Source organism: Equus asinus, chromosome 19, assembly GCF_041296235.1.
Source record: "Equus asinus isolate D_3611 breed Donkey chromosome 19, EquAss-T2T_v2, whole genome shotgun sequence".
NCBI lineage: Eukaryota > Metazoa > Chordata > Mammalia > Perissodactyla > Equidae > Equus > Equus asinus.
The window spans coordinates 12,748,075-12,760,456 of record NC_091808.1 but is presented as its reverse complement, the minus strand read 5'-3'; the positions used below and the strand labels follow the sequence as shown (position 1 = coordinate 12,760,456).

The window sequence follows — 12,382 nt, the reverse complement described above, 5'->3', positions numbered from 1 at the left end:
TCAAACACTGAAACAAACCTAGGTTGCATCACTGTGCTGATGACTCCATTTACCTTTGGCTCCTCTCAGTCCCGGGTCTCCCAGGAAGCCAGGCCAACCCTTCTCTCCAATTTCTCCCTTTCGGCCAGGTTGTCCCTCTGGACCAGGCTTTCCTCTCTCTCCTGGAAACCCTGGGAAGCCAGGCAGCCCCTGGAGTCCTGAGGAAATGAGAATGTGAATTTTTAGGGAAACATTTCAAAGGCTAGTGTGGTTCCTAGATCTGTGTTCCGTGTTGTCCACATAGAGATGCACATTCCCACCTAACTCTGAGTTTGTTTTGAAGGTGAACAACTGCTCTCAACCTCATCGCATGTAAGAGCTGGGCTCTCCCATCCAGTCCTCCGTTTTCCACCCCACAGCTCTGAAGTGTAGGCCCTTATGTTTCTGAGTCCTGATCCCATAATGCGCTAAGAGAAATTGGTGTCGGAGAGGTGGGGTGGAGGGTGGGGGCCCATCCAAAGTAGAAGTACCTTAGCCCTGAACCTACCCTTTATCGGATCTACCCAGTTCATCAAGTAGAAGTGTTTATGGGTTCTGTGGACCTAACACCCCCACTCCTTTTCCCCACCAAACATTCTGCCACTAGAAATAGCAATACAGAGGACAGAAAAAGGGACATGTCACTCAGGGAACAGCAAAATCAGGCTAATACAACAGTGCATTCTATAGTATGGTCTAACAGCAGTTTTCACTGGGCAGTGGATTTCATGTTTATAAAATGGAAGGAAATAATGGAAAAGCACTACCTACCCTTTGGGCCTGGCAGGCCAGGTAGTCCATCATCCCCAAAGGGGCCTGGGACTCCTGGTGGTCCCAGGGGTCCGTCTGCCCCAGGCCGTCCCGGGACTCCAGGGAGGCCCTTCATTCCAGCTGGTCCAGGAGGCCCCACATCCCCTCGCTGTCCTTTCCAACCTGGGGCACCTGAGATAAACCACAGTGACAACAACATATGAAGACTGAAAACTGGCTTCACACACAGGCAGGGAAAAAAATACTCATAGAAGCTTAAATTGTTTATCTATGGCCAATTAAACAATATTTATCAGCTAAAATAACAGTCATAACTCTTCATCAGTCTAAGGATATATTTTTCTGGCTGCTCTTTAAAAGAAGGCAGATTACTTGAATAAATATTTCCCAGTAGAGATGCATGAATATTATAAAGAGGGTTTTTTTTTTTAATGGAAAATAGATAAGAGTGAAGAACAAAAATATTATTTGTATTTACTCTTGGGGGGGAAAATACTAATAGAAGAAAACTTTCCAGGTGTTTCCTAAAGCTCCGGCCAAGTGAATTTTGCTTAGGCTGCTCACTGTGATGAGAGAGTCACAGAGATCAGAGCAACGTCATTTAGTACTATTGGTGCTAAAAATAAAGCTGTAGTGGCAGAGTTTGCCCCATTCTCATGCCGATCCTGCGAAGAGGGCACATTCCTGAATTTGGACGAATGGAACAGGATTTAAATAACAGTGACAATCTGAACGGTGAAATGAAGATCTTATTGGAAAGAAAACCCTAGCACCTAGCACCATATGTTGAGGGACATCCCTTCACGGGTCTCTTAAGCCCCTACACGTCTTGCTGGGTGTGCCAAGAATACAAGGTCCTGACTGCTCCTTACCTGGGCTGTTTTTCAAGGTTGTGCATGCAGCAAGCAACCTTGGCCGATGAGACAGCACCTCCCCCAGTACAAAAAGCAGACTGCCTGGCACCATAAAATGGAGGTTCCCAGCATCAGAGCTCCTCCCAGATACCACTACCCATTGTGTGCGTGGCATCCATCTAGCCCCTCATGTCACCCCCGTGACTTGGGTGCCATGGGGAAATGACAGAAACTAATATGAAGCTCATGCTACTTTCTGTGCCATGAATAGTAAAGTCTTTTGTCTGCCCCAGGAGTCTTGCTTCTGCCAGCATCAGTAGAAGAGCAACAAGTGAGCTTATTCCTTTGTAAGTGGGGTAAGCCCCAGACCCTTCACAGTTCTTGACACCTACTGACACTTACCTGGACTGCCTGGAGCCCCAGGGAGGCCCGGTTGCCCTGGGATCCCTGGAGCGCCTCTTTCACAGGAATGGCCAGGTGGACCTGGGATACCTGGAAACCCGGCACTTCCCTCTCTGCCTTTGGGACCTTTGAGACCCGGGAATCCGGGCATGCCAGCTGGCCCTGAAATGATACACTGCATCTGTGACACTCATGGCAGAAAACTATATGGATGCCCACAACAAAGGGTTCATGCTTATCAATTCAGGAATTAAACATTTTGATCCTGACTCAGTGCTCAAATGAGTTAAGTCTCTGAATGGATTTTCTTATCACAGATGATAGTAAGCTCCAAATGAATGGGAAAACCAGGCATTGCTGACAGTTGCTTGACAAGGTTATGTAGACAACAAAGAAGTTGCTTATGCAAATTAAAAACCATGTGGATCTTCCTGATTTTAATTAACCTCTAACATTGCATTGCGGCAGGTTTTACACCAAATCTCCACCATACTTACAAACCCGTTCGCACTGTATGAATTTGCATTTTGTAAGATATTTCATCACTTGAGCTCTTAAATTTCTATTTATTGGAAAAGCAGTGTCATAATCTTCAGAAAGAAAAATAAATCCCCCATAATTCCATACCCTAACCTAAAAATCTATTTTATTTTTCCATGTGTTCACTGTACATTGGTTCATAGTTTTACATTTTTAAAGTAGTAACCACAGAACACATTCAATTGTTGGATTATTTCACATAGCACATTAATCTGCAAATGTTTTCCATTTTGTTGTAATCTTTACAAATATAATTTTCAATGCTAATAGCTGAACAGTATTCCTTTGAGTGTGTGTGTTGTGTATTACTTAACTCTCCATATTGTTTCCAATTGTTCCTCCATTGTGGATAATACTACAAGAGTATTTTCATATTATAACCTTCATCTTCTACTGAACAGTTCTCTTAAATACATTTTCACAAGTGAGACAGTAGGATTACTGGGTTAAAACGATTTTCATTGACTCACATAATGTATTATCTTGATACTTTCCAGTTAGTTGGGGTTTTGTACATGAATATTTTGACTTGAAAACTACCCAGTTTACAAGGGTGAGGCTTACTTCCTCACCCTCCGTGTGCCCTGTACGTGGATACAATACCTGTGTACTGTCATGGATACCTAATAAATGCTGGCCCTTCCACTGACAGAAAGAACCAGAACAGTGTTTCTAAAAGTCTGGTCTTGGGGTCCACTTCTAGTCACATTCACCCAAGAGGCTAAAGTTCAGACTGGGCTGCTGGGTCCCACCCAATCCTAATGTAAGGAATCACACTTCCTGAGACTGGGGCCCAGAAGACCACGATGTTAATGATGCCCCACCCCGGTGATTTTTAAGTACATTAAAATCTGAAAACCTCCGCTGGGGATCCTGAAGAATCCTTAGTGATTTCAGAAAGGATGTGAGTCAGTGCCAGGGCCATCTTTCCATCTTGAGTTTCACTGCCCTTCCTGCTACCCCTGCTGGAATGAAAGTCCCTCCACCTTGTCACCTGTCCAAATAATACAGCTTGTCTGCCAGGGCTCAGCTCATGCCCAGCACTCCCACTGAGCTTTCCCTGAACGCCAGCCCACACTGTTCCCTGGCTCTGAGCTGCTCTTCTCTTACAATCTGTCTTGTCCTCCTTCAACCTGGCAGCGACAGTGGGCAGGTTACACGGTCCCTGCTCCTTGGTGTTAACATACTGTCCTGACTTCAGTGACCTGTTCCAGAGCTGAGCCAGCTTTGGGGACCACAGGGACAGCACAGCCCTCATACCTGCAGCTCCTGGACGTCCTGGATCACCTCTGAGTCCTTTCAACCCTGGCATCCCTGAAGGACCCCTCCTTCCCGGGGGTCCTGGGTGGCCATAAGCAGGGTCTCCGGGAATTCCTTTCTGACCATTCACCCCAGGTGACCCTGGAGAGCCCGGGGGCCCCACAAGGGAGGACCCCTTTTCCCCTCCAGGACCTGGATCGCCTATGTCACCACGAAAGCCTAGTGAACAAAAAAAATTGTTTTCAATTGTTAAACGTAGAAATATAGAACCAATACATATATAAAACAACTACTTTGATAAAGCCACTCTTTTTTTAAAATACAGAGGTACTTACTAAAATTAAGAGCAACTTAATAGACAATGTTGTTTTTGCCACCTTTGGCAGGAAAGTAAATTATGACTTTGTATTTCCTCTAAGCCAATGATGTTTCCCTGATTGCTTTCATTCACTGGCAAACAGTCTGTCTGGAATGAGCAGTTTCTACAATATCATAGACCAAGGATAGCTTACAATTCATGCTTCAGGTGGAAGAAGCTCTGAGAACTTATAAAATTACCATAACCTAAAAGTTACCGAAACACAGCTAAGAGCTTAATGTATCAAGAAAAATGATTCCCCCATTATCTAGGGATCCCTGGGACATTGCTTAATAAGGTCATCCAGTCTTAGCGGTGTATACACATTCCTAAACGAAAAACACTTATTTACCAGGTGGACCAGGTATTTCTGATAGTCCTGGTTGGCCACGCTGACCTTTAACCCCATCCAAACACCTCAGCCCAGGAGCGCCCCGAGGACCTGGAAATCCCTTTGGACCTAAACAATGACAACAATACACAGACTCAATAAAACACAAATCAAGTGAGAACAAGACAAGGTGATTTTTTAAAAACCTATGTTAAGTCTTTTTTAGAGTATTTGTACTTTATGGAAGTAAAGGTGTGCCCTAGCCTGGTTTTCATAATCATTTTATGAGTTGTGTGCTCCAAATAAGCGTTTCATGGAGAGTGATTTTGTTAAGGTGCTTTCTGAAAAGCCATCCTGCAAAGGAGTCTTCCTAAAAGCCTTGGGGATGCACAGCACCATTCAGATGAATCTTTTGGGACCTTCCCATGCTCTGTCCCAAACATGAATGTGCAAGCGTAGCCCGTCCTTCTAGGAGGAAAGAGATGGTGGCCAGCGTGTGGGCTGATAAGAAAGCACCAGAATTAAGACCAAAATCTGTTTCCTTGCATCTTACTGCATTTGCCCTTAAGTGAGGTACGGCAAAAAGCATCTGCAAAAGGAATTGAGATTTTTTTTTAAACATTCTGTGATTTCCTACTAGGAGTTCTTAGCTAAAACAACTTCAAAGAAAGTACAACTGCCAACTTAAAGTTTGTCTTCACTTCCCTTGAGCTGCTGAAAGTGATCACAAACTTTTTTGATCCATCCATGACAACACTCAACGTGAAAAGGAACATTCAATCAGTCAACCAGCAATTCTTCACTCCACATTGCCCTGTGGTGGATGGAATATACTTCCCACATTTTGCTCTGGACTTGGTCATGTGACTTGCATTGGCCAATGGGATATTAACAAGCATGAAGCAACGAGAGGTGTGAACTGTGCCTGTGAAGCTGGGCCTGCCCTCTTGCATTTCTGCAATCACATGAGCAGAGCACCCCCCGGCCCCGCAATGAGATGCGTGGTGCAGACCTGAACTTGACCTGGAGTCAGGGACCAAACCAATAGAGACCATCTTAGATCGGCTGAACCCCAGCCAACCTGCAGACCCATAAAAGAGAAAAATATTTGTGGTTGTAGCCCACCGAGATTTTGAGGTTGTTATACAACATTATTGTGATGAAAGCTAACGGTTATAGAGGGCAAAGGAAAGTCATCCATCATTCAACCTTTAAACACTTTCTGTAGCTGTGTGGGACAAGAAAGGTCACCATTAATAGCCATGCTAGTATTTAATGGGTCAATTTAAGCGAACTCTGAATAAATAAAAAAGAATTAGACAAAATCCCTTCTACAATTTTGGGGTCTAAGTCACCTATAAACAAGTCATTCAAATGAAGCTGTTGCATAAAAGTGCAATCAAGGATGTAAATATGTGGGCATTTTTCAGACTATTTCTGTAAATATGTGAAGTTTGGATCTCTTGAAAAGTAGAATGGAGTAAAACTTACAATCAGTAAACAAATGATCATTTTTCACTCTTGGGGCACAGGAAAAGAAAGAAGATATGGTTTTAAAATTCTCAAAGGGCAGATGTTTTTACTGATATGTGAAGAAATCAAGATAAATTTTATCACAAAGAGATAGGAAAAACCTATTCAGAATGTGCCCAAACCAGTAGACTAGAGACCCAATGGGAATTACTACAAATGCTGTTTTCCCATAGTCCCTCAAAACACTCATAATTTAACTAGTTCCCTGAGGGTTTGCTATTGACTTATCTGTCTTGCTGGTTCTTTTACTCTGGGGAATGTTTAAGACAGTATCTTCTCCTTATCATACCTGGAGGTCCATCAAAGCCTGGAGGGCCTGGCCTCCCCGGGTAGGTTACGTTACAAGGAATTGTATCACCTGGAATGAAAAAAAATAGCGGCATTCACATAATTGATAGCCCAGTGTAATGGGACTCACAATGACAACTCAGTCAAGATACTTTTTCATATTGTGTGTGGAATTCAAAGGAAAAGAAGACTGCCCAAGTATCATTAGATCACTTGCACCACTTTTATTCTGGATTCCTAGAAGATCTGTCCTCAAATCTGAACTCCAATCATCAGAACAGTTATAAACATAAGGGGAATAAGAAAATACGGATTCCAAGAAGTATCAGTTTCAATAACCTAGAAAACATAATGTATTTATAGGTCCGTGGATATCTAATACAATGGAATCCAAAGCTTTGATAAATCATGAAACAGCAGCAAGCTTCCAACAGTGAGTTCAGAAGATTTGGCTGCTATTTTGGATGTGGGGAATTGTGCAAATAAAGAGACCAGGAGAGATATTAACAACAGCTACCATTATTGAGGGCCTGCCATGGGTCAGGTGTTTCAAATATATTATATTATATATATATTATATTATATTATTATGTAATCTTTTTCCAACCTTTTAAAAGTTTTCAATTTTAATACTGCAAGTCACTATTGTTTGAAATTCATATAACTGTCAAATATATTTGAAATCTCTTCTTTTTTTCTCCCTAGAATGCTTACAAATGGGTTTTCATGGACAATGATGTATTTCTGAAATGAAATACTAGTGTTTTTTATGAAAATACACTGCATTATTTCAAAAGATTATAAAAAATAGACATTTCGAATATCTATATGTAATTTTAATAAGTCAGATTGTATATGTTGATACTGAGAAATGAATGAAAGGCAATTTTGATATCCCAGACAAACAAAGCAACAAAGATATCTTAGCATTTTAAGGATTTGTTTTAAATATTGATTATGCTGAAATGCTTTCCTTGTCTGACAACGTTCAAGGTTGGAACAGCAGCTTGATGGAATTTTCTTTAGCAGTTCTGCCAGAACTGTAATAACTTTGCCCGGAAGAGAGTCTCCCTCACTTCAGCTTCCATGATTTCACTTGACATTCTGCCACACAAAACATTCAAAATTACCTTTCTGACCCTTCAAGCCCTCAGGGCCCCTGCTGCCCGGGCGGCCTGGAGCTCCTGGTGGCCCTCTCTGTCCCGGTAGACCAGGAAATCCCAGTCCTGGAGGCCCCCTAGGCCCTGCTCTGCCAGGTGGGCCCGGCGGTCCAGGAAACCCTCGATCACCTGGGGCTGCAGCTTCATGATCCCCCTGGGAAGGTGTGCATCATGAGTCAATTACCAATCTTTGAATGTCATGAACTCAAAGCAGTCATTGTCATAGCTATTGAAGCACATGTAGGAAGCTCATAATTCCAGGAGACAGTTACTCAACAGCAAACGTAATTTAAAATGATTAACTTAGATCCTTCTTAACATTTTACATACATATTTAGATACACATATATGCTATGGGGGGATGTGTGTTATGCCTCAAATACAGAAAGTTATGTGTGTGTTATGTCTTAAATACAGAATGAGAAATTTTATGTAGAACCACCCTCTACTATCAAATATAATAAAATATAAAAACAGGTACACTAAGGGAGGCGGTAGGCTTACAAATTGAGTAAGTTCTTATGTATTTGAAATCGTTTTCCTGCACCCTTATAAGCAGATACAGGGATAGACTCCATCGCCCTCCATGTCTGTGGGCAAAATGCTGACAAATCCTTTCTCCTCCCGCATAAGAATTTGACCTTTGGTTAACTGTCTAGTTCTGTTCCTCTGGAAACGCCATAAAAACTGGATGCCAACTACATTATGAGGCAATATTGCTTCTGCTAAAATCAATCCCTGGCTGCACATTTGTTCCTGGTTTGGAAGAACTAAAAAGATCTGTGTGGAGCCCTTGTTGGGGATTCCTGGAGAGGTGGCTCCTGTAACTGGAAAGTTCCTTCTGCGGTTCCCTGCTAGCTGTGCTGTGGAGATAACAGCTCCTGGGGAGAATGAGGCTCTCAAGTCAGGGGGACTCACACTTCTGCCATATGCAGATCTTATTTCCTTGCACCCCAACCATATGAACAGCTGCAAGGAGTCTCACATACAAGGAATGCCTGACGCTGCCCTGCTGGCACGCTGAGGGTCACGTCTTCTATCCCTCTGGTAGTCTGGTCCCAAATGTGGTCCCACATAGTCTTGTGTGTCTGGATTGTTTTAACAAATCTAGAAAGAACCCCCCCTCACCCCCATCAGTGGGTGTTATAGAAATTCCTCTCCCAATTTGATCTGTACATATGCTTTGATTTTTCACAATTAGGTTAGTACGTGATGATAATTACCACTCAGTGAGGTTGGTTTCTAAATAGTTTCTTAAGTGAAAGAATGAATGAACAGGGATTATCAAGTCTAAAGCAGACTTCATTCACAATACTTGATATCAGCCGAAAGACCAGAAAGCTATAAACACCATCTAACCTGATTTCCTAGCTTCTCTCTCTTATTCACGTGGACTCTGTCTGATGGAGTTCTCATAAAATCAGAACATGGTCCTTCCCTATTAAAATACTCAGTAGCAGGCAGCAGAGTCCGATGGAAGCGGCACGTGCTTTGGAATAAGGCAGACTAGGTTTTCACTCCTGTTTAGCCTACTTGGTAGCTAGACGACCTTGAGTAACATACTCTAAGCTTCCATTTCCTGACTGTAAAATTGGAAAGATAATTGCTCTTCAGGAGACTGCTCTTATGAGTAAACATCTAGCTTAGTTTCTGTAACATTCAAAACTTTCATATACCCAAGATATTTCACGTTCCTAAACACTGGATCACATCTCATAGTCTTTTTCTTATGACTTCCATTACTACACCTGGACTCCATTCAACACATGTTTGAAAAATGCAGAAATATGATTGTTGGTGGGATTTTCCATCAGCCAATATGTCGATTCAGTGGATTTGTTTCCATCAGCCAATATGTCAATTTCAGTGGACAGTTCACCCTTTCTTGCTGCCGCTTTTCTTCATGCCCTTCTTCACCAGGGAACAGAACTGAAGATAATTATCAGGACCTGTGCTCTATCCTCCACCCTACAGAGTCAACTGAACAGACCTCAAATCAGTGGGGGCTTCGTAGATATAAGGGCCCCAGAAAGAAAGAAATACCACGAGAATGATACAAATGGGGACAGAAAGTCTTGCTATGATTGAACTACCACTTAGGATTTTAAACCATCTGCAATTACGCCTCACATTTTATAACAATCGTCTTTTTGTAGCAGTGAATTAAGCGTGACTCTGATTTACAGCATGTTGATACTTAATGCGTTACAGTTCAGTAAATTGAGAAGAGGAAAGTAGATACTTGTGTGACCCTATAAGAAAGTGAAATTCTATAGTAAGAGAAGAATTATACTTACTGGGGGTCCTGGATCCCCTTTTTCTCCAGCGCGACCATCCCGACCATGTTGTCCTTGCTGTCCTGGAAATCCTGGGGGCCCATCAGGACCTCTTTCTCCTTTGCGCCCTGAGAACAAAAGCCAAAAAATATTTAAGCCCTTTTCAGCAGTGGGTGAAGTAGGAGGAAACAAAGGACTAAAAATAAAGGCAATGACCTTGACTCTGTGTAGGCTGGTACAGATTCCTCTGAGTGTCTCAGTTGACTAAACTCACACAAAGACAACCATGCAAAAGTTAGAGGGGAGAATGACAATTTCCCAACCTAGTGAATCTCTTTATTTGGGAAATGTTCCTTTTCTGATTCCAACAAGGAGGCTGTGAGTTGAGGTGCCAATCACAACAGCATCTTCCCTTTCTTGTGTGATGCCAAAGATGGTACTCCATCCCCTGGTCAAAGTGAATGGGGGAACAGTCTATGGTTGAGCACTTGCCCCAGGCTAGTTCAAGCCTTCTTAAAATTTCTTTTTCTAAATGGAACTGACAAAGTAGAGGTGACTTCCATATTTGTTTGTACAACCTTGGAGCTGCCTGTGGCATGTACTCACAGCCAGAGAAAGCCAGTGTTGGGGAGAAAATGCAGATGGCACAATGAAAAATACACGATGTAGAGGAACCTTCTGATGCAGTTGTCCCAGTGCAAACTCTACATCTAAGCTTTAAATTTTTACGTCAGTCAGTAAGTTACTTTTTTTTCTTAAACTACTTCAAGTTGGATTTGTCACAAGCAAAATGTTCTTGATTAATGCCAGATATTATAATTCAGGGAATAAACGTTAGGTAAGTTAAAGGAGGTTTTGGGTCAAACTCAAGTTCACAACAATGAGGATTTGAATATATGACTAAAGAAGCCTTTAGGAGACAGAAGATTTGAGGCTCAACATTCACACAACTCTAAAGAGCCGAGAGCATTTTTTAAAGCAATCTTAATAATCCTAAGTCTTCTTATAGAATTGATCTGTGGTCACAGGGGAAATTAATGCAAGAAGATGGTTCATATGTCATTCACAAAATCGCAGGGAGCCATGACTGATTAGGCTCACCTTTAACTCTTGATACAACCATGTCACCCTTTTCTCCTTTGCTGCCAGGTGGTCCTGAGGCACCAGGTTTTCCCTTGGTGAAAAATAAGAGGAACAAATCAGTTTAATTGTGATCAGTGAAAAATTATTCATGTACATCTAATCTCTTCTTTCCTTATAAATCACCTGTTCTAGATTCTTCTAGTTTGGCAATCTTGGTCTCATCTTCCCTGCCTTCCAAGATGGGTCTCACCTTGGAAAACTGAGGTTCTTGAATTGCATATAAAGCTGGTGGCATCTGAATAAGGTCTGTGCCTGAGTCGATAGAAATGTATCAATGTCAATTTCCTGGTTTGGGCAGTGTACTACGGTCAGATAAGATATCACTGGGGGAAGCTGGGGGAAGCATACATGGGAACCCTTTGTATGATTGTGTGACTTCTTGTGAGTTGTAAAATAAACATGTATCTCCAAATAAAAATTTATAATTAAAAGAAATTTTTTTAACTATCTTGGGCATAGTGACATAGAATCTGGAGGAAAGAGGGGGATAGGTCAACCACAAGAGCTGCCACTACAGCTGAAGGTAGAGGTTTAGGGATGAGTGTGTGATGAAAAACACTGTGATACTGAGAGAAGCTGATGAGCCAGAGAAGAGAAAATAAGAACCTATGCTGTAGTCAATACATTTCTTCTGTATCACAAGTAAACAACTAATTGTGGCTAATGGGCTCACCATGTTTTGACCTCAACATTGCTCTGAGACTGGAGTATTTGGGTCATGGTTTTGTAAGTGTTACATGTTATTGACATTAAGCCATGTTAAAAATCTGGAAACCTACTGTTAGTGTATTAAAGAGGCCAAGCAGTCTAGTAAATGCAGTTCTAGAAACACCATACATAGCTTTAGGTTACTTATCTGGTGACCTCAATAATTAAGAAAGTCAGACAAGAATTTTGAAGGAGGTAAAAATGGCTGACAATAACATTTGCTCACACAGATGCTACCTTGCCTTATTTTCATACAATCAAACCACGTGTTCAAGCAAGTTTAATTATCTTTTTAACTAGCCTCTACTAGTTTATAAGCAGTGAACTATAAAGAGGAGAAAATATTAAGCAGGAAGACTGAAGAAGAAACCAAAAATGTACACAACAGTCATGAAAATTCTAATGGGCAAAATGGTTGGGAGCCATTTAACGTAGAGAAAATATAGCTACATGCACACCACTCAGTACTCCCAAGAAGATCACTCCAGGACAGCATCCTGTGATTTGAAGCTGGGTCCGTATGCTCCTAAACCCCCATGTCTTGCACTATAGTGTCCTGGTGGGAAACCCCACTCCAAGGAGTGCTCGTTGGCTAAGACAATGGATACAAAGCCTTGGTCCAACCACAGAAAAAGTTGCAAAGAGCTTAAAACTACTTCTCTGTCTTCCACTTTCCCACCAACTATGGCCACTGGGGCCACAGACAAGCTGATGAGAGGGGACATAGTGATTTTCTGTGG

The 12,382-nt window shown here is 42.0% G+C and overlaps 1 protein-coding gene across 8 annotated transcripts in view; it reads right to left on the bottom strand.

Annotated features, from left to right (window-relative positions):
* The window catches only part of COL4A4 (collagen type IV alpha 4 chain), a 116,273-nt gene that overhangs the window by 36,323 nt on the left and 67,568 nt on the right, over positions 1–12,382 (bottom strand). For all 8 annotated transcript variants that reach the window (XM_070489578.1, XM_070489576.1, XM_070489574.1 and 5 more), the window contains 9 exons: positions 10,893–10,965; positions 9,813–9,919; positions 7,486–7,669; positions 6,357–6,425; positions 4,556–4,663; positions 3,846–4,064; positions 2,046–2,207; positions 790–960; positions 54–197 (listed from right to left, as the gene is read on the bottom strand). In XM_070489578.1, the coding sequence (XP_070345679.1) occupies positions 54–197; positions 790–960; positions 2,046–2,207; positions 3,846–4,064; positions 4,556–4,663; positions 6,357–6,425; positions 7,486–7,669; positions 9,813–9,919; positions 10,893–10,965 (1,237 nt within the window). The remainder of the gene's footprint in view (positions 1–53; positions 198–789; positions 961–2,045; positions 2,208–3,845; positions 4,065–4,555; positions 4,664–6,356; positions 6,426–7,485; positions 7,670–9,812; positions 9,920–10,892; positions 10,966–12,382) is intronic.